Genomic DNA, 25,322 nt, shown 5'->3' on the forward strand with positions numbered 1-25,322 from the left:
GTTACGCTGCTGCCGCTGTGGAAACAATGTAGAAAGGGCGCCGCGGTTCCGTAAACTGTTTGCACTCATACCGCCTTGCTAGCGTTGCGTTGCCGCAAAGCGGCAGCAGATTGCAAGGCGCCGGACTGACCGCGCTGTCTGTAGTTGTGTGACAAATACCGCTGTTAATAATTTTTTAATTCTATGTGGGCCAATTTGAAAACGTTGACCAGAAAATATTCGTTTAGCGCATGCTCGACACACGCACACCCACATAAAAAAGGGCAAAAAAAAAAGACGCTAAACAACAGTATTAATTAAGCGGAGAACTAGAGACGCCACTGTTAAAAAGTTAAATTGGTTCACAGGAAGGGAAAGGCGCAGTAACTGTCACACTTGCTTTGTGGACACCCGAACCGCGCCGTAGGGGAAGGGAGGAGGGTGGGAATGAAAGTGGAAAGAGAGAAAGAGGAGCCGTAGTGGAGGGCTACGGAGTAATTTCGACCACCTGGGGATCTTTAACGTGCGCTGACATCGCACAGCACACGACGCCTCTTCGTTTCGCCTCCATCGAAACGCAGCCGCCCTTACGGCGCGGTTCAGGTGTCCACATAGCAAGTGTGACAGATACTGCGCCTTTCCCTTCCTGTGAACCAATTAAAAAAAAATTAAAAAAGAAACGGCAGCTGATTGCAAATCGCCACTGTCCGCAATATGCGCTTTGCAATCAGCTGCCGTTTCTTTTTTAATTTTTTTTAATTGGTTCACAGGAAGGGAAAGGCGCAGTATCTGTCACACTTGCTATGTGGACACCTGAACCGCGCCGTAAGGGAAGGGATGAAGGTGGGACGCCAGTGGAAAAATCCCGTGCGCAAAAGTGGAGAGACTACGCGTTTTGACAAAACTGCATGGCAGCATTTTGTGACGGTGAAGCTGCTATTTTGAAGTTATGCATAGGGTAATTTGTCAGGTGCATTGTTTTATACAGAAAAAAATAATAATTGCAGCGGTTCGCATGGTATCTCCACTTTTGCTCACGGGACATTAGCATGGAAGTGCTACTGGCAAGAAACAAAGAAAAAGATTCAAAATGATGATGGATGTCAGTATACATATACTGCCGCGATAGAACCAAAATAAGGGATAATATTAAATAACTCAAAATATAATAACAAGAAACAAAAGAAAGCCCAACATCCTTCACTTGTTTGTGTTTTGTAAGCGAGTACGTGATTCGGAATGACATGAATCATGGACGTACGAAAGGAAAGGAAGAGCAAAGCGCACGGGCTTGTAATTGACATGTTATCGCTCCACATCATAGAGCTAATACACAATTCTATCCACCCGGCAGCCTACAAATAAAAATAAAAAATAGAGTGGAGTGGAAATCAAGACTATAGACGGGACTTGCGCTTTTATGCACTTTCACCATTTTCAGGGCTGACTGCTAGCGCCATCACACGCACCCTATAGTTTGAGTGAATTTATGCTTTACAAGGCCTACTAGTCTTCCCAGCTTTGCTACAGCGCACATGTTTTGTCACTTTGTTTGCGAGTCGTGTACCAGCGTGGTCTCATTCTCGTGGCTGACAAAACAATGTTTGCGTCCGTTAATTATATCGAAGACAAGCAGCGGGCAATTTTGCCCGTGTCCCTGATACGGAATTTTAAACCAACGAACTGTGATGACTTTGACAAGCATAAGGTATTTCAAGCCTATTGGATAGATGAAGATGGCGAGTTCGAGAACTTCTATCCCGCAAATGTGACAGCGCTCGCCGGTGAGGCATCATTTATTCTTTTTGTTTGCAGCACTGTGGTGCATTGTGTCTTCGCTTTATTACAGCTGTAGCATAGAATACCAGCGGTCATGAGGTCTCGATTTGGCTGTGCGTTCTGCGCCAGTTGAAGGAGCACCGCGCTCTAGTTTTGGTTTTACTCAGTGCACATGCGCCTGCCTCATTTCTGCGTTCGTTTTGCAAAAATGCTCGGGTAGTGCAGAACGATGTCATGTTTAACAGATATTTATTCACGAGGAGCGATAGGCGAGAAACCAAGAACTGCTCAGGAATTGCTAAATGCAGTTGATTTTTCGCTACACACCCGACTTGAAAAACATTTTCATATATTTTAGCTTTTGATGCGGGTCAGATCATGCAGCTTTGTACGGCAGAATTTTTTTTTTTTAAGAATTGAAAGAAAATGTGGAACTGTAATTTTTTTTTAAATCCTGTTTCAGTAGTTCCGGAAATAGCCGGTTTGCTTCCCTTTGTTGGCTGTTAGCTATATATAATTACTACAGGGGCTGAACACCTGTTAGCTTTCACAAATGAACCAAGTATTAGTACAAGCAATAGGAGGTTAAGCAGAGCAGTATATTGCCTTTCATTTCTGAAATTTTCATCGAGATACTGTTTCTTTAAAGCAAGAAAACAATTCTTGAAGTTGAGCTCTCTCGCTGCAAGTCGCTTTGTCTCCTAACGTCTCTTCGCCTGAGTGCAAGGCGCTGTCGTCACTGTTACCAGGCGTTGTTGTTCTTAAGTGAGGTCTGCACTTCAGGCAAGCATTGAAAGAAGAGCAGTCGAACAGGTGTTTGTGAGAACCTGCTAGCTGGGTGGGGCATGCAAGGGAGTCATGCCTTTGGGGAGGAAGATAATTTTTGAGTGCTTTTTAAGGTGTTGTTTGTGCTCCGCGATCACGAGGTTTTGTTTCTGTAGTTGGGCTTTGAGCTCCGCATTTTCTCAAGCAAGCGAAGGTGATCGCGGCATCCAGCTCACCTGTTTTTAAGCAGGCTAGGAGAGGAAGCCCTACACTCTTAAAAAAAGGTAGTTGTGGTTACTAACTTTTAGGGTAGTAACTGCTTGTCACATATGTTACTAACTAGTTAGTAAGTGCAGGTTAGTATCTGCTAGGTAGTAGCATATACTACCTCTAGAAGGTAGTCATCAGAACTACCTCCAGCAAATTTTACTACTTCTAGATGTAGTACCAGCAACTACATTTAGCAAACTTTACTACCTATAGAAGGTAGTAATCAGAACTACCTCCAGCAAATTTTACTACTTCTAGATGTAGTACCAGCAACTACATTTAGTAAACTTTACTACCTATAGAAGGTAGTAAGAACAACTACCTTTACTAGTATTCACTACCACTGCAGGTAGTAAGAGTATCTACCTTCAGCAAAACCTACTACCTATAGGAGGTAGTAAGAGGTACTACCTTTAGCAAAATACACTACCTCAGAGGTAGTAATAGCAGCTACCTAAATCAACATATACTAACTCTGTAAATAGTAACAGCCACTACTTTTAGCAATATGCACCACCTACAGAAGGCTGTAACAGTAATAAACTGTAGTAAAAATACTACACATTTAACAAACTCCTCTGCTTTGTTGCTATAACCACTAACCTGAACACTGGATTACATAAGATGGAAGCACTCAAGCAGTGGTCATACATGTCTTCCGAAAAAACAAACAAATTGAACACAAGTGTGGCTAAGAAGATGCGACTTTATTTCTCATTATTCAGTTCAAGCATTCAACCTTCTAAACAAAAAAACAGTTGCCCGCATCACAAGTGGTGAAAAGGAGATTGCCTGAAGATGAGAAAAATACTCAAAAAGAAAGCAGGTACTTTTGTTCTGTTTTGGTTATAACTTATCACACATTCATATGAGACAGTGTATTTACACCAGAGTTGAGTGTGTTGAACTTGAAACCTTTATAAGAGGTTAAGGTATTGAAGGCTTGTAGAGCCTGGTGTGTCTTTGAGCACCTTTCGCAATAATGATGACAACTGATAGCAGGAATAACATACAAGAACTATCAGAATATGTATATGGAAGTTGCTTTACAACAATAATTTAACCAGACATGTACAATAAAAACCACAACTAAAAGAGGGTTTTTTGGCTGAGAAGAATGGAAGTACCAGCTCATACACTGCCTAGCCTTCTGCCTTGGCTGCTTCTAGCAATACCTCAGGTATGAGGAAATTTTGTGCTCATTATTTCGCCATTAATATCCCGCATATGTATTGAATATTTGTCGGAGCCATAGTTAAAACTGGTCAACTGCCCGCTCTATGGCAACTAAATGAAACAGATGTTAGATCTTCCTGAAGCACTATAAAAGGATATTAGCAATAGCTATCATAAGAGACTGTCAGAGTCACAAAAGAATATGCCAAAATTGCTGCAAAGAGAATGTGTTGCTTATATCAAACTGACCTACTAATACACAATAAATTGAAACAGCACATCAGCAATTCCTACTCAGACTCAAAACTGGTTTAGTTTGGTCTGTGGGGCTCAATGTTCCAAAGCGACTCGGGCTATGAGACACCATAGTGAAGGACTGCAAAAATTTCGACCACCTGGGGTTCTTTATTGTGCACTAAACATCGCACAGCCCACGGGCGCCTTGCTTTTTGCCTCCGAAGAAAAGCGGCCGCCTAGACTCGAATTCGATCCTGCATTCTTGCGCATAGTCGAGGGTCGCAATCACTGCACCACCCCAGACTCAAAACTGCTTCCCAAAAATGCCCATTTGAAACATTCCTCACATCCTAAAATTATGCAACAGACAGCCAGCTTGTCACAATGCATATTACTAATTATTAAAAGGATGCCTGTTAGGTGTAAATTGCTGGATAGACCTGCTAAATAAGACCAAGCTCATTAAGAATAACTTAAGGCTTTTAGAGTAGTGTTACATAACCTTCAGTATTTTATTTGTTCTGCTGACTTTATTGATTACAATCATTAGGAAAGACCAATTTCCTCTTCCCATTTTGGTTCAAAGAAAGAAGTGCCAATAATTGCTTTGAAATAGCAGACTGAAATATTTGCACCAAGCTACTGTTTATATAAACTAGTTTTCCCACTGGCCTTAAATGATAAGTCGCACAATAAAAAGTGTGCCACATGCAGCTGTACCCCTTCAGCAGCCCAAGACGCATTCTGGAGAACAAAATCGCTTTTCGCTGGAGTGCTTTGTTGCTGAAACCACGCTCCGTTAATACACTCTTTGTTGCTGAAACCAGCAATTAAAAAATTAGCTAATGAGTTTTATTAATTAATAAACTTCAGAAAACAAAGAAATACTCCAGACTAAGCTATACAACTCATGAGCTCTCATCTGATTTCAGTGGACTAGGCCACTCATTGTAAATCAAAGAGCATAGCGCGGGAACAAAAACGGGGACGACGACAAGACAGGACAAGCACTAACTTTCAAATGAGCGTTTATTGCAGAAATGATCACATATATACACTTCACGATCAGCAGTGAATGACAAAACACACAATTACTGTCAGACAGCCACATGCTACGCCAAGAATTCAAGCTCCTTGCTTGGCAGTGCAGTGCAGTGTTGACACATTTCTCCCCTGTCCGAGCTAGTGCTTCCATTATCTCCCTTGTCAGCTCGTTACGATGTCGATACACGATGACTGTCTTTTAAAACAGGGGATGGCAAGATAGTTCCGCATCACATCTTCTGCAATGCGCAGCGAGATGGCCGTCTCTAGCAATGCTGTCAACTTTTTTATAGTGCTCCAGAAGACGTACGTTTAACATCAGCCAGTCTTGCCGACGTAGTGCTTTCCAGATGAAAGTGGAATTTTATAAACAACTCCCCTCCTGCAGGGCACGTAAAGGTCTCTGTGTTTAATCGGATACTTAGGCTTCAGCGTTTGCATAGGACAGGTTTTTTTGCACAAACTCAAAAGCTTTTTTGGTGCAGTAAACAGGACGTTTACGCCAGAACATTGCCCCACCTTCCTTAAGTTATGAGAAACCTTATGCAGGTAGGGAATGACAACTACTCTTTCTTTATTCCTTCTTTCCTCCTTTTTCTTCTCATCCGCTCGCTGTTCATCACTCGTGCGTGGCGCAAATTTCTTTCTGCGATGCAGTCTTTCAGCAACGGAAACAATGCGTGTTTAGGGTAGCTCGCCGCCTGCAAACGCGCCACCTGCATACTGACACTTTCATCCATGGCATGATCACATGACTTGCAGAGAGCTTTCTTTTTTGTCTAACACTCTCTGCAAGTCATGTGATCAAGCCATGGGTGAAAGTGTCAGTATGCAGGTGGTGAGCTACCCTAAACATGTTATGGTTTCCGTTGCTGAAAGCCTGCTTCGCAGAAAGAAATTTGCAGCACGCATGAGTGACGAACAGCGAGCGGATGAGAAGAAAAGGAGGAAAGAAGGAATAAAGAAAAAGTAGTTGTCATTCCCTACCTGCCTAAGGTTTCTCATAACTTAAGGAATGTGGGGCGTAAATGTCCTGTCGTAAATGTCCTGGCGTAAATGTCCTGTTAAATGTTCTGGCGTAAATGTCCTGTTTACTGCACCAAAAAAAGCTTTTGAGTTTGTGCAGAAAAACCTGTCTTATGCAAACGCTGCAGGCTGGGTGTCCGATTAAACACAGATACCCTTACGTGTCCTGCAGGAGGGGGGTTGTTTATAAAATTCCACTTTCATGTGGAAGGCACTACGTTGGTAAGACTGGCTGATGTTTAAACGTGCGTCTTCTGGAGCCCAATAAAAAGTTGGCAGCATTGCTACAGACTGCCATCTCGCTGCGCACTGCAGAAGATGTGATGCGGAACCACCTCGTCATCCTGTTCGAAAAGACAATCATCATGTATCGAGATCGTAACGAGCCGACAAGGGAGATAACAGAAGCACTGGAGATAGCTCGTAGAGGGGATAAATATGTCAGCAAGGCGTCTGTTGCACTGCCATAAGAAGAGCTTGAATTCTTGGCTTAGCATGTGGCTGTATGATAGTAATGGTTTTTCTCATTCATTGCCGATCCCGAAGTGTATATATATGTGATCACTTCTGCAATAAACCCTCAGTTGAAAGCTAGTGCTTGTTCTGTCTTGTCGTCGTCTCCGTTTCTGTTCCCGCGCTATGCTCTTTGATTTACAATGTCTAACCAACACGCCCAGTCTTATTCACTTCTAGGACACTGTCTTTTAAAAGCTTGATACCTTGCGACACCTTGGTGTATATTATATTGACTGGTGTGGACTGAACAGTGTTGATTAGAAAACAGTTTTGGCTATAACTCGATTGGGATAAATAAAAGGCCTTTTATAAGAATTGTATGCCTTCTTCCAGATTGTTTTCATGTATGTAATGGTCAGTGTAGAGGAAAAAAGTGCAGGCATATAGTCGACTATGCATTTGTCATTTGCTAATCCTACACAGGTGACCAGAAGCATCAATCAACTGTTATTGCTGATGTTTTGCTCGATTGCAGTGTCAACAAATAGCTAACATCATATCTGTGCCCAGATATTGCCGAGTTGGGTGTCCTCCTAAAATTTAGGATGTGAAGCTTACTTCCAGAAATCTAACAGACCATCAAAATCTGGCTAGCATTAGCGCAGACCTGAAAGGCTGTTGTGGAGACCGGCTGAATAAAGCTAAATGTTACAAGGAAAAGCACCACACTGCTAGAAGAAAAATAAATTAAATGTTGTGGAAACCAAAATGTCAAATGCGCAGTCGGATCTATAATGATACAAACCACAACTCAGTGATAAAACCATTTGTTACATTTCACCTAATGACTCTTAGGGGATACCTTGCACATACTTCAGCACGTCACTGAAGCATTCATGTATGGAGCCAAGTAACTATCACATCTTCCCTACAAAACTCATGGGATAATTTCAAATACAAGAGGCATTGTCTGCAGTATTTTCCAGGTACCTGTACATTTCAAATTCACGCAGTTAATAGTTGGCGAGATAAACATGCTGTGACATTTACAACCAACACAAAAACATAATTTTCAGATACATCACATATGAAATGAGGTTTTGTGTTTGCTAATCACCACAATATAAATAGATTTGCTTCAGAATGATTTTTTTTTTTCACTGCCTACTCCATTATTAAAAGAAATAATGCAGACAGACCAAGGCAGCTGTCCATTCATACTAGCATCGTTAGCAGTGTTTAGGGTATGACCTTAATCGTGCATCCCTGAACGTGTGATGGCTTGCAGAAGGGCACTGCAGTGTGCTTGCTGGCAGGTGATTTAGTGCGTCCCTCATTTGTGCTGTGGTGTGCAGGTGAGCAGCAGGTAGGTTCCAGGCATTGGCCAGTCTGAAGTGCTCAGGTAACTGTATATATAGAGAGGGGAAAAAATCAACAAGTGAGACCAAGCACACAATTCCTTTCCCAGTAATGAAAACAGACAGTTATAAATTCAGTACCTACGATCAAACAAGAGGATTCTGGGCAAGCAACTTTAACAAGACTGCTCACATCATGATAAAAAAATGCTAGACTTCAGCCTCAATACAATGTACGGTGTTTGCCAAAAGTAACCAGCCGGCATGGTTTACTTCTCGCTCGTATAGGAGAGGCTTTACAGTTTCCCTAAAGATGAAAAGGTCATGAAAGGCAGTTAAGGCTTTACCTTGCCTTCGAAGGTTTAGAATGGGAGGTGGCATAAGCACTTCACAATATGGATGATAGGCAAACTTCGAAGCCTGGTTCCTAGAAAAAATTTCTAACATCCCACAAGTCTCAAATGAGGCTATTTTTAATATTTTTTTTTACTCCATGAATGTGAGGCACACCTACCTTAAGATTATAAAATGGGTAAGACAATTGGTGCTCTAAATGTGTATGAATGTTTCTGTTATGCATAAAATTAAAGCACATGAAACATTTTCCCAATTACGGCATGTTTGAACAGAGAAGGTTGCTTCAAAACTCAAAAGAAAAATTACCCCATCGCTCCGTAAATTCCTCCATAAATTGTATTAAGTTTCAGGAACTAGTCTCCTGGAGATGAATAAAGAGTCTAAGTAAACGCATTGCATTATTCTTCTTCGAACAATGTTATCAAAAATGAAACATACGGCTTATCAAGCATCGTCACAACTCTGAATAAAGGTGCAAAATTAGCAAACAATGCCCATTTCTAAAATTTTAGGTTTATGTTAAGGCTGAGACCTGCACTGTGAAGAGGTAGGAAATGTGATTACATTATTATAAACAATTGCTGGTTTGCTACATAAGCAGGATGTAGCGGTATAGCCATTTGTGGGTGCAGGGCGTGAAGTGACGCCCATAGGAATGCACGTAAACTATTGGTTTGAAATTTCCAAGTCTCAGACTGCAACTATGGCACATATATGGCAATTTTCTTCATTTATCATAACTAGGTGCATTCTAGAGCAAAAGAAAAGGTTGTGTAAGATGTCATTTCAAAGCCAGTATTTTTAAATAACTCCAACAGGAACTTGTTTGTCCCATTTATTTCACACATCTACATTTTGTTCAAATTTCTTAAACAAGGCAACCTGATTTCCTTATCTTGTAGTACTTCTAATGGGCAAAACTGAACAGGAAATTAAGAAATAGTGTGGAAATGCCTGCTCTACGAAGAAATAAATAAATTTAACTAATGGGAGCAAAAAGATCCTCAACATGTATTTCATGAGAAATGCCTGTTACAAAAGGAAAGTAAATCAAGTATGCCCACAGGGGAGAGACAAAGCAACAATCTAGGTATGCGAAAGTCATCATTGATGCACTGTGAAAAAAAAAAATATATATATATATATATATATATATACTGAAAACTGTCCTTTACAACTGGATATCTAAGGGTGGTGCCACGAGCGGCTATCCACACCCATGGATAGTGGCATCGCCACAGCCTGCGTTTGTCACAGATCAGCCTTGGCTTACAATAGCATAATCATGTATTCTTTCTCTTTATGTTAAAGGTAGCAGGGTTAGCGTATAGGTAATATTCTGAAGAGCGGGGAGTCTTGTATGTTGATTTTGTGCCTTCACTTTACGCCCTTCTCCCAATGCTCGGAAAAAAGAAAAAAAAAAAGTCAGCTTTGATAACCTTACTGGAAACAATACAATGCAACATGTTTTCTCACATTCTTTCTCATCTTTTAGAAACTTGATCGTTAATTTTAAGAAAAATTAGGACTGAGGTTCTTTCCTTTAATTCCTGAATAAGACTACTATGTTGAAATACACGAATTTAGGACAGTGTTTAATGTGCTGCATTCTGTATATGCAAAAAAAAAAAAATATTCGCAAACATTTCGCTATCAAGTGGTTATGCATTCTGCACAGGTGCGCCTTACAGTCACAGTGAAAAAAAAAATTAAAATGGTCTTGTTTCACACTTGTGGACATCTGAATTTTTTTTTCTAAGTGGTGACTTTCTCACAGTATCAGAAATATGCCTGACATTCTACACTCTCTCCCTTTGGCTCCAAGCACATAAAATATATTGATTGATCAGTGCCTGCATACCTCAATCCAAATTGATTTTAAAGTTGCAAAAAAAGTGCATGCACCGAAAAGCTGCTTATCCCAAGATGTCAGTCACACTTCTCCTTCTGAAATACTAGCAATAGCACAAAACTAATTTCACTGCTGGTGTATTCAGTTATGTGTGTACAATATTAAGGCAACCAAAAACTGCGCAAATAAAGGCCTCTAAGATCAAACTGGCTGCAAGCGCAGCGAACATGAAATACATTGAAGCGAAATGACTTTTTCATTTCTGGTTTGAAATTGTTTACTACTGCAGCATTTTAAAGCTTCCATCAAAAGCCACGACACAAAGTATCAACGAATGCAACTGCCCATTACTGCTAACTGCCCACCTGTGATGTGAACTACACTAAGATATGCACAATTCATAAAAAATACAAAAGTCTTATTTAGTAATGAAAGCAATCACTCTTGTAATGCACATTTGACTACGTGTGGTCACTCAAATAATTCTTTCGAATCGCCATCTACTGCTAAACACCTAACGGCTGAGTAGTACACGAGTTTGTACCTTGGCGTCAGCCGACCATGTTTTACAGAGAGGAATATTTTTTTGTACTTTCACACAAGCACCAAAACTAAATGCAGCGACCAATGTGAAACATGCGCAACACCGCAATAACCTGCTTTTTGCGCGCTGTTTCTACTCATCGCATTAATGCACCCACCTGTTAGAAAAAAAGGCGAGTTTAAAACAGGCTAAGAAAATACTCATCTAAATGTTGAGAACCACAATGGTTATACTAAGAGATGAATAAATGACAAAATAAAAGCTTATTCGTTCACTCACTTACCTCGAAAAAGATCACACAGGTCACAGCTCGTTTGGGGTACTGATCAAATCTGTTAGAAAAACAAAGGGGAGGGATATGGAAAAGGAAACACTCAACGCACATTACAAGTTAAAAAAAAAAAAAAAAAAAAAAAAAACGAATAAAGAATAAGACAATAACAAAGATAACTTGATTAAAGTTTCATACTTTCTCTCGCACTTTCGCACATTTTCTTCGTAGAGCGTCAGCTCCAGTTGACGCGGCACTGCGCACTACTTCGCCTTTCTTCTAGCGCCCGCTCCCATTGACGACGCACTGCTGCTCTGAGTACAGTGATCGCGCACTCTCACACCAAAACATGGACGCTTTATTCGCTGCGCACTAGGCCCATTCAAAAAGGGGGGAAAAAAAAAAAAAAACACCACACCCGAAATAAGGCAAACACGGACGGCCCGGCGCCGCCACGTCGAAGGCACGCTGCAGGTGGGGGGTTGTCGGTTTACATGTTCCCAGGCGCACTCACGGGACGGGACGCTCACGTGTGGTTCAAGGTTCACACCGCCGCAGCCAAGGCGGGAATTCCCGGCGCAATAATTCACCGCTAACACATCCGATACACACCCGCCAAGATTATATCACGAGATATACGCCATAACATAACTTTTTCGCGGTAGGGTCGAACTTGCACATGAAAAGCGACAGCTTCCGAAGAGTTGTATTACGAAGAGATTTTGAGACCACACGCAACAATATTAAGAGCACGTACCTCATCCAATAGCAACATTAAACAAACAATAATTTCAAGCAGCGTACTCACATTTTCAAGCAATCACGCCAGTCCATTTCCTTCTTCCGTGTTGAAGCCGGCGTTGCCACGGTACGGTGCAAGCGGTGTATGACAGTGAATCTATTTACCACTACTTCACGTAATTCAGAACACCTATCGAAGTGCACATGTCACACATCAATTCTGCAGCCCATTCAAAGAACCACAGCACAAAAAAAGCAGCACAACGTCAGGAAACAGCGTCCACAATCGCACCGCACAACAAAGGCAGCATGATGACATCGCACCTCTCCGCCACTGATGACTTCGGATTGGTTCGGATTGACCTATCAATGGCTTTTGTGGCTTTTTTAACTGTCGCCTCCTATACGAAGTTTCGGTTTCGGAAGCCTGTTTAGACGATCTTTCTTTCTTTCTTTCTTTCTTTCTTTCTTTCTTTCTTTCTTTCTTTCTTTCTTTCTTTCTTTCTTTCTTTCTTTCTTTCTTTCTTTCTTTCTTTCTTTCGTTTTATGAAACGGCAGCGCACAGTTTGAGTCCAGGGCTCATTTATGTAACCCCCTCCCCTCTATAATGCCTTGGCGATTGAAGGTATGGAAAATAAATAAACATAAAAACAAAATTGAGTAGCAATGTAATCAGGAGTATTGAATACTTCAATATTCCTATCGTATATAGTATCAGATATCTTCTGATCATGGTAGAAAACAGGTAAGGTACATTTACTACCCCTGCTTCCAGAGAGGTAGTAAAAAGGTATTTCAGTCAAAAAACGTAGTAACAGCAGGAGTTACTACCATGTTACTACCTAAGAAGGTCGTACAAATGTAGTAACGGTTAAAAAAGGTAGTAACGGCAGCCGTTACTACCTTTTTACTAACTTTTTTTCTAAGAGTGTAGTTGCCTTGGCAATCTCCTTAACTATTGCCGCACTAATCTTCAGTGATTCAAAAGCAGTATTCCGCAATTTTTCACGAGGCAGAATTCACACGCCTGCTTTCAAAATTCTCAATTCTATTCATCCCCTGACCAGATAGTTGAACTGCTATGGGTACTTGATCATGCGGGCACCCTGTGAATGTCCCTTTTGTGTGTTGTCATGCAGAGAGTCTCAGAGACCTGGTGACTTCCTTTAAGGCCTCAAGGGCCGCAGTGCCAAGGCTGATACTTGGCAAAGTTACGAAGTCTAGTGAGGTAAGGCGTTTTCTGACATCATATGACCAGATTTGCTCAGAACTGTACTCAGGCAGTACATAACAGTTTGGGCATTTGTTAATTGCAGTTTTATTTGTTATGTGGGCCAATAGGACAGTGTATTTTTTAAAGCAGCAGCACATGCATGCAACACTCAGATTATGAGGATGCAGGACATGATTAAAGGGTTCAGCAAGATGAAGCCATCATGTGCAGTATTCAGATGCATTTGACTGTCTAATGAGTAAGTATAAGTGCATGAGCAATATTTCTTGAGATTCATTTTATTATAGTAGTATAATTAGTTGTGTCTTCCCTGAGATGCATAAAGGTGCTTGCTGATTAACGATTTTGCACTGTAGGGTCATTGCAACCTGGCTACTTTAGGCATAACCAGCATTGCTACTGAGCAAAATTGATTGAAAAGAAGGCAGATAGATTGGCTGACAACAGACTGTAACGGTGGTGGCAGAACGTATGCGGTAGCTAATCAAGTGTGGCATCATCTAATCAAATGCACACTAATCTGTGAGTGATTTGCTTTCTTCCAAGGCCCCACAGGGCCTCACTGAAAAGGAGAGGAAGAAGCGCAAACGGGAGGCAAGTCGCCTTGAAATGGCAAATATTCTCAAGGTGTTCAGAAATGTGGACACTCCTGAGAAGGTATGTTATGTTCACAATTTGTCTTGTCTCCATGGTAGTCAGTAAGGGGCAGTGTTTGTACAAAAAACAGTCTATGCCTTTCTCTCTATGCCTTTCACATGCTTGCTGTGACCCTTATCTATGTCATGGATTCAGTTACCGCTGGTATCACTACATATCTTTCCTTCAAAAGCAGCACCACATTGCGACGGTCTCGATACCTATGGTGGATGACATGTCCTAATTCTTCATTCACAGCTTGAAGACGAAGGTGCCTGTGAGCCAATGCGTCGCATGCTTGACAAGGAAATTCAGGTTAAAACTGAAAGTCCACAAAAGGTGTGTGAAGCAGAAGTTCGGGGCTACCTCGACAAGATAGGAGAGCTTGAAAAAGAGCTCCTTGAAGAAAGGAGCCGAAACAAGAGGCTGTGTGATGCCTTACTTGATAAAATTGGTGAGTGTCAAGACTTGAGGATCTGTTTCGTAAAGAAAATGCATACCAGTCTTAATTTCCATGAACACTTGCATGAATATGGTGCGTTTATCGTAGTCTGCAGCCTTTTTGCTAATTCTTCCTGTGAAGATGATTGGCTACTTTTAATTGCCACCTTGTAATTTGTTTAGCTGTGACGAATCCTCTGTTCTCAGCTTTTGCAATTTCACTGAATGTGTTCAGGACTCATTGTGGCTGCTTGGTTGAATACTCAAGTTAGCACATATGTTTGCTTTTCTTCGCTGTATTATTTCAAGTGGAGAAGTGCGCGTTTAGCGATGTCATATCAAGATGCACCCATCTGGGACATTTGCCTTGACATGTATGCGCTACACACTGGGTAGCTCGTACAACAGGGCTAATTGATGACTAGCCTCGAACAAACATACCTGTTTTATGTTTTCTGTTCTCCCTTATATCCTATAACCGAAAAATATCAACTTCGAGACTGCAAGTGCAAAAGCACTGTGTAAAAGTAGGGATGTCTGCAAAGATTGTGATGTGCTTATCCACAGGCTATTCATTTTAGTAACAGTCATGACCATTTGCATATGTGCTTTTTAACATGGCACTCTGTGAAGAGGCAGGTTGTGTAATCTGGTAGAAAAAACACTGCGTACACCAGTCACTCCTTTTCAAGCGCACGGTGCAAAAAGGTGGTGTCATGACTGGCTCACCGCGTGCTTTTACTGACGACTCATGGGTAGATGGATCGTCGACTGTAGCAAAAAGGAAAAGAAGTATTCAGATTGCTTAACTTGTATATGATTACCAATTGGATAAGAGCAAAATACAAGTCCTTTTCCAGTCCTGTTGGTTTACATTCTTTCTTGTCCTTGTCCCATTTGCACTGTTTTTCTGTTTCAAATATGGCTACGAATTAACTAGCCCAAATCAACCTACTCCTAGGGATATAAGGATTATATATTTCCTCTGAGTGCTGTGTAAAGCAGCTTGTGATTTGTTTTCATTGAGTCGTTCTTGTGCTTCATCTAGTACTGTCTTATTTGTGCAGAAATAGCCCGTGAGGCAGCAGAGCCAGCCGCAAACAGGGACGGTGTCATTGCCGAGTTGCTTGTTCCGGAGGCCCCTTTTGCAGGCATGTTCCTTCCCCTTCTGCTTTCTGATTTCTGAGGATTTGCTACTTAAATCAGGGTGCCTAGCAACCGGGTAAACCAGGAATATTGAATGGCCTCGACAAAACTGACAAGAACCATTTGCAATGGCAAATTTCCAATATTTACTCGCATAATGAACCCCTCGCATTATGAACCCACCCCCAGTTTTTTTGCTGAGAACTAGAAAAGAAATGTAGAAAGCGTTGGTCTCTAATGCAGTTTTGTTTTGTGCTGTTGCATTCCACAGTGCATTACTTGGCAGTGTGCAGAGGCGCTGCGTAGCACCAGCACCAGATAGCACTGTGTACTTTACCTTTTGTCGTTAGCTCTTGAGGGAAGGAGGGGGAGGTGGGAGCAACTTGGTTGAGTGCCAGTGCTTGTCTGGTTGTGCAAGCCTCGTTTTCAGCATGTTCGCTTTATCATGCCGCGTTTCGGGTGGGTGCTGTCCACTGCCACAGTTTTTAGAATGCATGACAGTGGAAACGTCTTTTCAAGCTCACGGTGCAAAAAGGTAGTATCATGACTGGGGCTCACCGCATGCTTTTACTGATGACTCATAGGTAGATGGATCGACAACTGTAGCAAAAAAAAAAGAAGTATTGGGATTGCTTAACTTGTATATGATCACCAATTAGATAAGAGCAAAATACCAGTCCTTTTCCAGTCCTGTTGGTTTACATTCTTTCTTGTCCTTGTCCCATTTGCACTGTTTTTCTGTTTCAATTATGGCTATGAATTAACCAGCCCAAATCAACCTACTCCTAGAGATATAAGGATTACATATTTCCTCTGAGTGCTGTATAAAGCAGCTTGTGATTTGTTTTAATTGAGTTGTTCATCTAGTACTGTCTTATTTGTGCACAAATAGCCCGTGAGGCAGCAGAGCCAGTTACTAACAGGGACGGTGTCATTGCTGAGTTGCTTGTTCCGGAAGCCCCTTTTGCAGGCAAGTTTCTTCCTCTTCTGTTGCTTGATTTCTCAGGATTTCCTACTTTAATACTCATTTCTCTTTTGCACTGTGCCCGTAATCAGTCACTGGAGATGTGAGAAAATGCTATCCAAATACGCAGTATCATAGTCTGTCTCTGGATGTTTGATACAGACATTTAGAGGTTTTAATTGGAAATACAGTTATAGCTAGTTAATTCGAACGTGATGGGACAGGGAACAAGTTAATTATTCGATTTTCAAATCATCGAATGGCCTCAACAAAACTGACAAGAACCATTTGCAATGGTCTTAATTTTTTAATGCAAGCACTTAACAGTTTTGTGTTTTCTTAATGTATAGATGCAAGTGCAAATGACATAGAGGTCTCAACCCCTGCTGCAGGGAATACAGAGAACAGCGGTGAGTCTTCATATTTCCTGCCTTTTTTAATTTAATAATCACAGATCTATGTTATTTTCAAAACTGAAAGATGCCATTGAGCTGCCGTAGGATTTCCGATTTCTTCTGTATCAGAATAGCTTTCCTTTTCAAGCGAACATCATACTTTGCATGGTGCATTGCCATCGTGCGAAATGCAAAACAGAAGTAACCGCATTAATCTACTGCGAAAGATGCGACAAGCATGTGATAAAAGGTGACGTAAATCTGAGTACACGTCTACTATAAGCAAAAAGCAGAACGTTTTGACATTGGATCACTTGGGCTTCCCTGTTTTGTTTTCAATGAAAAAAAGTATGCTTGGCATATAGAACGAAGGAGTAACGATTAACTTCGCATATTTCAATATGGACTGCAATGAAATTCAAAGCGGACCAGCGAAAATAAAATGGGCAACGAGATAAAACATTTGTTCACATTTCATTCTGCGTATTAGAGCAAAAAGTCTGGGCCCAGGCCCATGCAGTGGAGACGAGAGGAAGGCAATGCAGTGGCTGTCACAGAAAGAGCGTAAAAATGAAAATAACGGTGACTCAGCGAAGAGCAAGTCAAGTTCCTCAGCAGTTTTTCAGCAAGTTTGAGTGAAGAAACATTAATGAGAAGTGAAATGCATGAAAGCATATACAAGGAAATATGAGTAGAGGACTCTTAGCACAATGCTCTCTTTTTCCAGTGGCCTGTAATACTCCATTTGACTGTTCCATCCATTGAACGTTTGAGAGCAGCACAATAGGGGTGCAGAAGTTCCTCTTCACATGGCATTTCTTTCATAATTTGTGGGCTTTCTTCAGAACATGATAAAAACGCCATGTGTGATATATCTGCAGAATATAATTTATGTAGATGTTCCTGAGTATGCTGCAGCTTGCATATCACACTTGGTGTCTGCAGCCAATAATATTTTAAAGGTTGATAAATATACACTGTCAGTCAAGAGAAAAACAGAAAATAGAGTACCTCAAGTTTAGTACCAACATTATTTATCTGGTTCCAATCTCATATGAAGTGCCTGGCAGTTAAAGCCTTGGCTCAAATTGCATAGGACGACATTTATACGAAAACATCACAATTACTCGAGAGTGGTAGGTGAATTGTGCAAGAAAAATAGACACTTTTCATTAGAATTGTCACTATTTCTTTTTTAAATGTCTTAAGCCAGAGCGTTTCACTCCTGTGTTTCATAGCCAATGTGTTGCTTTAGGCTACAAATCAGCAAATCAGTTTTTGGAATACCATTGTTTGCTTGCAAATTAGTTAATCTACTGGATTATTTGCCATGGTCCTTAACCAAGGGCTGTAATATTTCCAGACCTGCTACTAGTGTTGCATTATAACTGCTCATTACTTACTCCTCATAATGCTTTTTGAACTTAAATATCGCTTGTCGCCTGTTTGTCTTCTTTAGTACATACTTGGCTACTTGTTAGAAGCAGGTGCCATGCATGTTCTTGTCAGCGCAAAAGATATTCTGTGCACCACTTGCTAATGGAGTCCAAACAAGTTATCTCATTTTGGACCTCTGTTTCTCACTTTCCCTTTCAGTCAACATGGCCCATGAGGAAAGTCGGGCAGAGGTTTCCCGTGTTCAGCTGTTTGAAGTCGTCGGGAGAAACGTAAGCCGTAAGCCCCTAACAAAGCTAAAAGGGTGTGACTTTTATTAGTTAAAGAGCAGTATTTGTTAACATGCTAATGTTGAATGGTGTGACCTGTTTTATTTATCTTACTTAATGCAGTTACATGGCCTGCAAAACTAAAGCTGCACTTTAATGCCGTGTAGTGCTAGCACAGACTTCATATATCATACGAGGGAGATGTAAGCGCAAAGGAGATGAGCACAAGGGAGGAGGAGACAGGAAAACACACTACTGGCAACTGATTCTTCCGCACACAATATATAGGGACATCGTCACACCACCTATCAGCTCTGGAAATGTCAGAAGACAATGTAGTTATCTAACAATAAATTCCATGTTTAACATAGGGTTACCTAAAACCGATAAAAACACCGATCACTTTTTAAAAACAAAATGACGTGCTATAAAGGGCCAAAGTAACAAAATAAAACAAACAATAAAATACATATTTAACATAGGGTGAACTAAAAATGATAAAAACACCGATAACTTTAAGAACAAAATGACACGCGGTGTAAAGGGCTAAAGTAACATGTTGGAATGAATAAGCAGAGAGCGGAACTTAAAGGCATAAAACTAACCCCGAAACCTCGAAAAATAGTGCAACATCCTAAACGTTCTTGAATGTTTTAAGCACTAAGCACCTTGTGCCACCGCAAAACAGGCATAGAAAACTTCTATTGTGATTGGGACCCAGTGATATGTTGAGAAGTGACGACCAGATAAAAAGCATGCGAAAACATAAAACCATACCAAGCACATGTAACAGCGTAAGCATTCACCAACGGTTTCGTCTTCTGAATACACACAGTATATAGCAGCACAACTCATGCTCTTGTTTTTTGTTCAGCCAAATTTTTTCAATCACTCGGCATCGCTTACACAATTTTGGCCCTTTTTTCTAATCCAAAAAGCTTCCTTTAGTTCACAGACAACAGGTTCGCGGCTTCGGTCCAAAACCACCGTCCTTTCTAGAATTGGTTTGGTTTGGCGGAGATCACAGTTTTTGCGCTGCAGCGGCAGATTAGACCCCATTCCAGTGCTCAATAGCACTGCAAAAACTGTGATCTCCGCCAGTGCAAGCCCATTCTAGAAAGGACGGTGGTTTTAGACCGAAGCCGCGAACCTGTTGACCGTGAACTGAGGGAAGCTTTTTGGATTAGAAAAAAAGGGCCAAAATTGTGTAAGCAATGCCGAGTGAGGAAAGTTTTTGGAAAAATTTGGCTGAACAAAAAACAAGAGTATGAGTTGTGCTGCTATATGTATTCAGAAGACGAAACCGTTGGTGAATGCTTACGCGGTTACATGTGCTTATGGATTTTGTTTTCGCGTGCTTTCTATCTGGTCGTCACTTCTCAACATATCACTGGGTCCTAATCACAATAGAAGTTCTCTTTGCCTGTTTTGCGGTGGCACAAGGTGCTTAGTGCTTCAAACATTCAAGAAGGTTTAGGATGTTACATGATTTTTTCGGTGTTTCGGGGTTGGTTTTTATGCCTTTAAGTTCCCCCGCTTCTTATTCATTCCAACATGTTACTTTGGCCCTTTACACCGCGTGTCATTTTGTTCTTAAAGCTATCGGTGTTTTTATCGATTTTAGTTCACCCTATGTTAAATATGTGTTTTATTATTTGTTTTATGTTACTTTGGCCCTTTATAGCGCGTCATTTTGTTTTTAAAGAGTGACTGGTGTTTTTATTAGTTTTAGGTAACCCTATGTTGAACGTGGAATTTATTGTTAGATAATTATATTGCCTTCTGATGTGTACGGAATTGATAGATGGTGTGACAATGTCCCTATATATTGTGTGCAGATTGCAATAAAAGAGTCAGTTGCCAGTAGCGTGTTGTCCTGTCTCCTCCTCCCTTGTGCTCATCTTCTTTGCACTTACATCTCTCCCGTACGATCATGAACCGAATAGCCAAGCAACAAGTTTTACTTCACTGACTTCATATATCTTGACAGCTACATGGCTATTAGTGCATTCGTGCAGGAAGCTATCTAGAAGTATCCTGCTTACTCAGTTGTAATATGCATCCATGTATCATGATGAGAAAAAAAATTGGAATGTCTTCAATTCTAATGGGCACTGGATTTTCATACAGTCGAACTTCGATATCACGAATCATGCTGGGCTGCTAGTTGTTCATTATTTTGAATTGCCATATAATGAAAAACTGTTGATTATAACTAAGCCAGTGGTCAAACCTGATGGTGTACAAACCTGATGAGTGGTCAAAAATGATGTACTAGTGCCCTCAAAATAAGACTGAGCACAGAATTGTGGAAAGTAGTTCTCTTCTTCGTCCAGGCTGTTGATGAGGCGAATACTAGGAGTGTCAAGGTGAACGCCTGGATGTCCCACACGTACCCAAGCTATATACATGCGCATCAGCTTGTAATGCGCGCTACAAAACTGAAATCTTCTTTGTTCGTGTGCTCAGTTTTATTTTGAGGGCACTAGTACCTTGACGTAGTTTGTACCTTGACAGTAGACGCGTGGGCAGACAAGCAGAACCTCAAATGAAAATGTTGAATTAAACTCAAAGCTGCTTTATTTGAAGAAATCAGTTATTTCCTTCTGCCACATGCAGCATGCAGCTGAATAAAAACACCTCTACCTTCCACTTTGCGCAACTCCTTATTGGATGCGCACTTTTTTTTTTTTTTAGGAGTTTGCCATCAGGCATAGTGAAAAGGGAGCGGGGAGTAGGAGGAAGCTAGAAGAAAAAGTGCAAACAGGTCTCCTTTAAATAATCACATAGGTTGCTGATAAACTGATTGTTCAGCGTCCACTTCCGGCAATCGCATTCATGGTCCCACCGCAGGCCTACTTTCCATAGTTATCACTGTTTCACGGATGCCGTAGTTAGGCACGCCCACAATAGATGCTTCACATTGCACAGTTCCAGTGAAGCGCCACAATGAGGGCATTTTTCAGTCACTTGTAAGCGTTCGTCATGCCACCAATGATGCAGGGAAGGGGTCAGAGCTGCTCCTGCCCGAATCCGGCGCACAGATACCTCCTCCTTCCTAGTGAAATTACGGGGGAGAGGGTACGAACACTAAGGAATTAGAGCTGTCTTCAAATTCCCAGCTTTGAGATATTTTTACATTGTAAACATTGGGAATCTACTGGGTCGAAAAATTTGTTAATGTGGTGTTTGTAGTAGAGAGATTTGACTTTGCTTAAATGAAAGCATGAATCTTCTCACTTGGAACAACCAGATTTATTTCAGCTGCTCAACTCTCGCAGTGATGTAAATGCATGAAAGCCTGAATCGCCCTTATGACAGGTGGCTGTTTGCCTTCAAAGTGAAATCTACATTTTGTCATGAATTTCATAATTAGTGCTCTCAATTGGCTTTGAACTCTGTGCCTGTTAGCCTTTTCTGCGGTCTACTCTGTGCATCAAGTATATAGCCTAGTATCCCGAGTCATTACCCTCCTTCCCTTAATAAATATATCCAGTCAAATCCTCAGAGTCATCGCCAGCCTCTAGAGTCAGTAACAGGTCGAAGACACGCTCGCTTGTCGGTTTTATTGCTTATGAAATACTTGCTTATCTGCTTGCCATTTGGTCGCTGTTTTTCTTTTTGTTTTGTATTTTTTTCTGTGTTTACTTTCAAATCAACATTGTTTTTTGTTTTGTTTTTCGCACTGCGATCGCTTCTGGGCACAGTCTTCCAATTGGACTTTTCTGGAGCTGCCCTTGCATGACACAAGCTGTGGATTTCATAGACAATAAAACATTGTTTTGCGAGCCAATTGGAAACAAGATAAGATCCTGTGATCAAGTTTGTCAAACCACACTAGATGCACAAAAAAAATGAAGCTTTTTCATTTTTATTCAATCCATGAAGTTCGAAAAATTAATCTCCTCGGTTTCGTGGCTCACTTGCTTTTTCATTTCAGTGTGATAGCATGCATTACAATACCAAACGCTTATTTACAAAAACAGATACGTGCCAAATGCCTAGAGAAAACATACTAAGCACCGGTGATCGGTGGCCCTTTATAAATTTCTTTTGGATCACATTCATACGGTCTGATATTCACACCTCCAATTATTGTGCCGAGAGCAAGGTTCCCTTCTTGCTTAACCGCTCCAAAATTTAATTCGTGCTGCAAAGTTTTTTTTTTTTTTGAAGCTCCTCCAAATATGGATACAGTCGAACCCAGATATATTGAACTCTAAGCGGATAGCGAAATAGTTCGATATACAAAAACCGGCTGCAGACGCCGTTTGCGATAATGAAAAATTATACTGTATTTCTTGCGTAATCAGCCCACTTACATAATAAACCTGCCCTTCATTTGAAAAAAAAAGTGTTGGTGGCACGTCCCTCCATTTTGGCTGTTGCATCCACAAGTCATTTATAGTCAGCGTGCCGAGATGCTGTGCAGCAATAATGTCACGGCATGTTTATCTTCTGACTATAGCGCTCGTATATGTATAGATTAGATGAAGTGATCATCGGCAGGTTTCCGGATTATAGGAAAACAAACTTCACTTGCAAAAAAAAGTCAGAATGGAAGTTGATTACCCCAAAGCCTTCTGCGACTGGCTGCCGTGAGCTGCTTCTGGGTGACACGCAAAATTTTCTAAAATCCCTAACCTGAGTGACAGCAACAAGTGGCATTATTTTCGCGGCCCCCGCGCTATATTGTCGCACGGCATGCCACTGCGAATTGTCCATTCACGCAGTTAGCGCTTAAAGAAAGTATTTTGGAAGAATAATGGCATTGAATGCTCAAGTAGCCCCGTTGCAGTGACTCGGTGGTTAGGGTGCTCGACTGCTGAGCCCAGAGATGCAGGATCGAATTCCGGCTGCAGTGGACACTTTTTGGAGGGGAAAAAAAGCAAGGCGCCCAGGTGCTCTGCGATACCCATGCATGTAAAAGAACACTAGGTGGTATAAATTTCTGGAGCCCTTGAGTCGCTTTGTGACGTTAAACCCCATAAAACACTACTAAAGTACCTTTTGAAAGCATCTTAGTGTTGCTTTTTTTTTTGTGGATGACTGGGCCTCGTTCTTCCATCCTCTGTATTTACAAGTTACATATGCGTGCCAATTTTGTGTTTGCAGGTTCACTTAGGGTCTGACCTCTACATCGACGAGGGGAAACTTCATTTCATAACCAGCACAAAAAATGAAGCAAAAGTGGGACGCGAGATGGTGCGTTTTTTCTGGACCCCCGAACAATTGAGGGAGAGGAGCCTCACGGGCCAACCGTGCAGGCGGTTCGCAGGCAGTGCTTCGAAGATGCCAGCAACACCTGAGAAAGTGACGGCAGTCATGAGTAAGCTTTATTATGATTGTTGCTGAAATAAATCCTTGAAAATTAGTCGTGGCAGATCAACAGCCTAATTTTGAACCTGACCTTAAACACCATTTTTCTTCCATTGCTTACATATATCTTCCTTTTTTTAGATGTAATACAAAAGGTCATCAGCGAAAATGCGAGCGACGTGCCAGCTGCCAAAAGGATGGCTGCGGGCCGAAAGGCCGTTAGGGATATATTTGCAGAAGTTGGTCGTGTCGGCCGTCACAAGGAAGTGTGAAAATAAAGCTGCATAAATTGTGCAAAGCTGTTTGTTGCAGTTCATTGGGACAGGGCATTACCTGCTTCTTTTCTGCAGGGTGTACCCTGTCCTCCACACTAGTATCGCGTGTGGTCTAGTATGCTGGCAAGCTGCTGCCAGTGTGCCGCTGTGCGAGCACAGTGCCACCCAGTGCGCCCGCGCAGTGTGCCAGTGCGCAGTGTTAACCAGTGCACAGTACAGTGTTGGCCAGTGTCCAGTGTTGGCCAGTGTCCAGTGTTGGCCAGTGTCCAGTGTTGGCCAGTGTCCAGTGTTAGCCAGTGACCAGTGTACCAGTACGCAGTGTCAGCCAGTGTCCAGTATCCCAGTATACAGTGCCACACTGGTCCGATAATCAGGTATGATACTGGCCCAGTGTCTCCCAGTGGCACTGCATTTTTCAATAGGGAAACATTAAAAAAATACATAAAGTACCATCCCCAACGCTTTCCTTGGCCTCGCCGACTGTAGGCTTCTTCCTTCATGTATTATACCGACCACCCTCATTCCCTCTTAATTGATCTGCTTATAGCTTTCGGGGGTCTCGGTTCTGGCAGTCTTGAAGCCATAGGTAGCGTAAGAGGGTTCTAGCACAGCTTTCGCCCTCGCTCTTGATCACGTTCTACGTCACGCTGGCGGTAACAAAGGACGTTCCACGTCCGCCGCTATGGTTGAGGGCGGCGCTGGTGAACACTCTCAAGGTTCGTATACAGACAACATAAATACCCAAGCAAGTAGCAGGGGGGACAGCGGCCGATGTAGCTCAGTTGGAAGAGCACTGGACGCGATATTCGGAGGTCGTGGGTTCGGTTCCCACCATCAGCACGTTGTTCTTTCTTCTACTTTGTGTTTAATTATCTTTCCCCTAAACAGATTACATTGCTAATTTCTGTGGTTATCCAAGTAAACATTAAAAAATACATAAAGTACCATCCCCAACGCTTTCCTTGGCCTCGCCGACTGTTGGCTTCTTCCTTCGTGTATTATACCGACCACCCTCATTACCTCTTAAGTGATCTGCTTATAGCTTACGGGGATCTCGGTTCTGGCAGTCTTGAAGCCATAGGTAGCGTAAGAGGGTTCTAGCACAGCTTTCGCCCTCGCTCTTGATCACGTTCTACGTGACGCTGGCGGTAACAAAGGACGTTCCACGTCCGCCGCTATGGTTGAGGGCGGCGCTGGTGAACACTCTCAAGGTTCGTATACAGACTACATAAATACCAAAGCAAGTAGCAGGGGGGACAGCGGCCGATGTAGCTCAGTTGGAAAAGCACCGGACGCGATGTTCGGAGGTCGTGGGTTCGGTTCCCACCATCGGCACGTTGTTCTTTCTTCTACTTTGTGTTTAATTATCTTTCCCCTAAACAGATTACATTGC

The 25,322-nt window shown here is 41.8% G+C and overlaps 1 protein-coding gene and 2 long non-coding RNA genes across 3 annotated transcripts; 2 read left to right on the forward strand and 1 right to left on the reverse strand.

Annotated features, from left to right (window-relative positions):
* Positions 1–1,617: 1,617 nt before the first annotated feature.
* On the forward strand, positions 1,618–13,703 carry LOC146170759 (uncharacterized). Its single transcript, XR_014703117.1, has 3 exons — positions 1,618–1,763; positions 12,995–13,083; positions 13,636–13,703. It is a non-coding gene; the product is annotated as an uncharacterized LOC146170759 (long non-coding RNA).
* On the reverse strand, positions 6,395–12,368 carry LOC146170760 (uncharacterized). Its single transcript, XR_014703116.1, has 3 exons — positions 11,923–12,368; positions 11,127–11,175; positions 6,395–8,138 (listed from the first exon to the last, which is right to left on the reverse strand). It is a non-coding gene; the product is annotated as an uncharacterized LOC146170760 (long non-coding RNA).
* A 2,493-nt stretch (positions 13,704–16,196) lies between the features above and the next one.
* Positions 16,197–23,958, forward strand: LOC146170761 (BEN domain-containing protein 5-like). The gene is made up of 5 exons (XM_084586800.1): positions 16,197–16,282; positions 16,627–16,686; positions 18,268–18,338; positions 23,451–23,664; positions 23,796–23,958. Exons 3-5 carry the CDS (start codon positions 18,273–18,275, stop codon positions 23,924–23,926), a joined length of 411 nt encoding a protein of 136 aa, XP_084442926.1. The 5' UTR covers positions 16,197–16,282; positions 16,627–16,686; positions 18,268–18,272; the 3' UTR covers positions 23,927–23,958.
* Positions 23,959–25,322: the final 1,364 nt, after the last annotated feature.

The sequence above is a fragment of the Amblyomma maculatum genome, unplaced genomic scaffold (genome assembly GCF_055883805.1).
Source record: "Amblyomma maculatum isolate TAMU_Amacu unplaced genomic scaffold, ASM5588380v1 scaffold_54, whole genome shotgun sequence".
NCBI classification, from domain to species: domain Eukaryota; kingdom Metazoa; phylum Arthropoda; class Arachnida; order Ixodida; family Ixodidae; genus Amblyomma; species Amblyomma maculatum.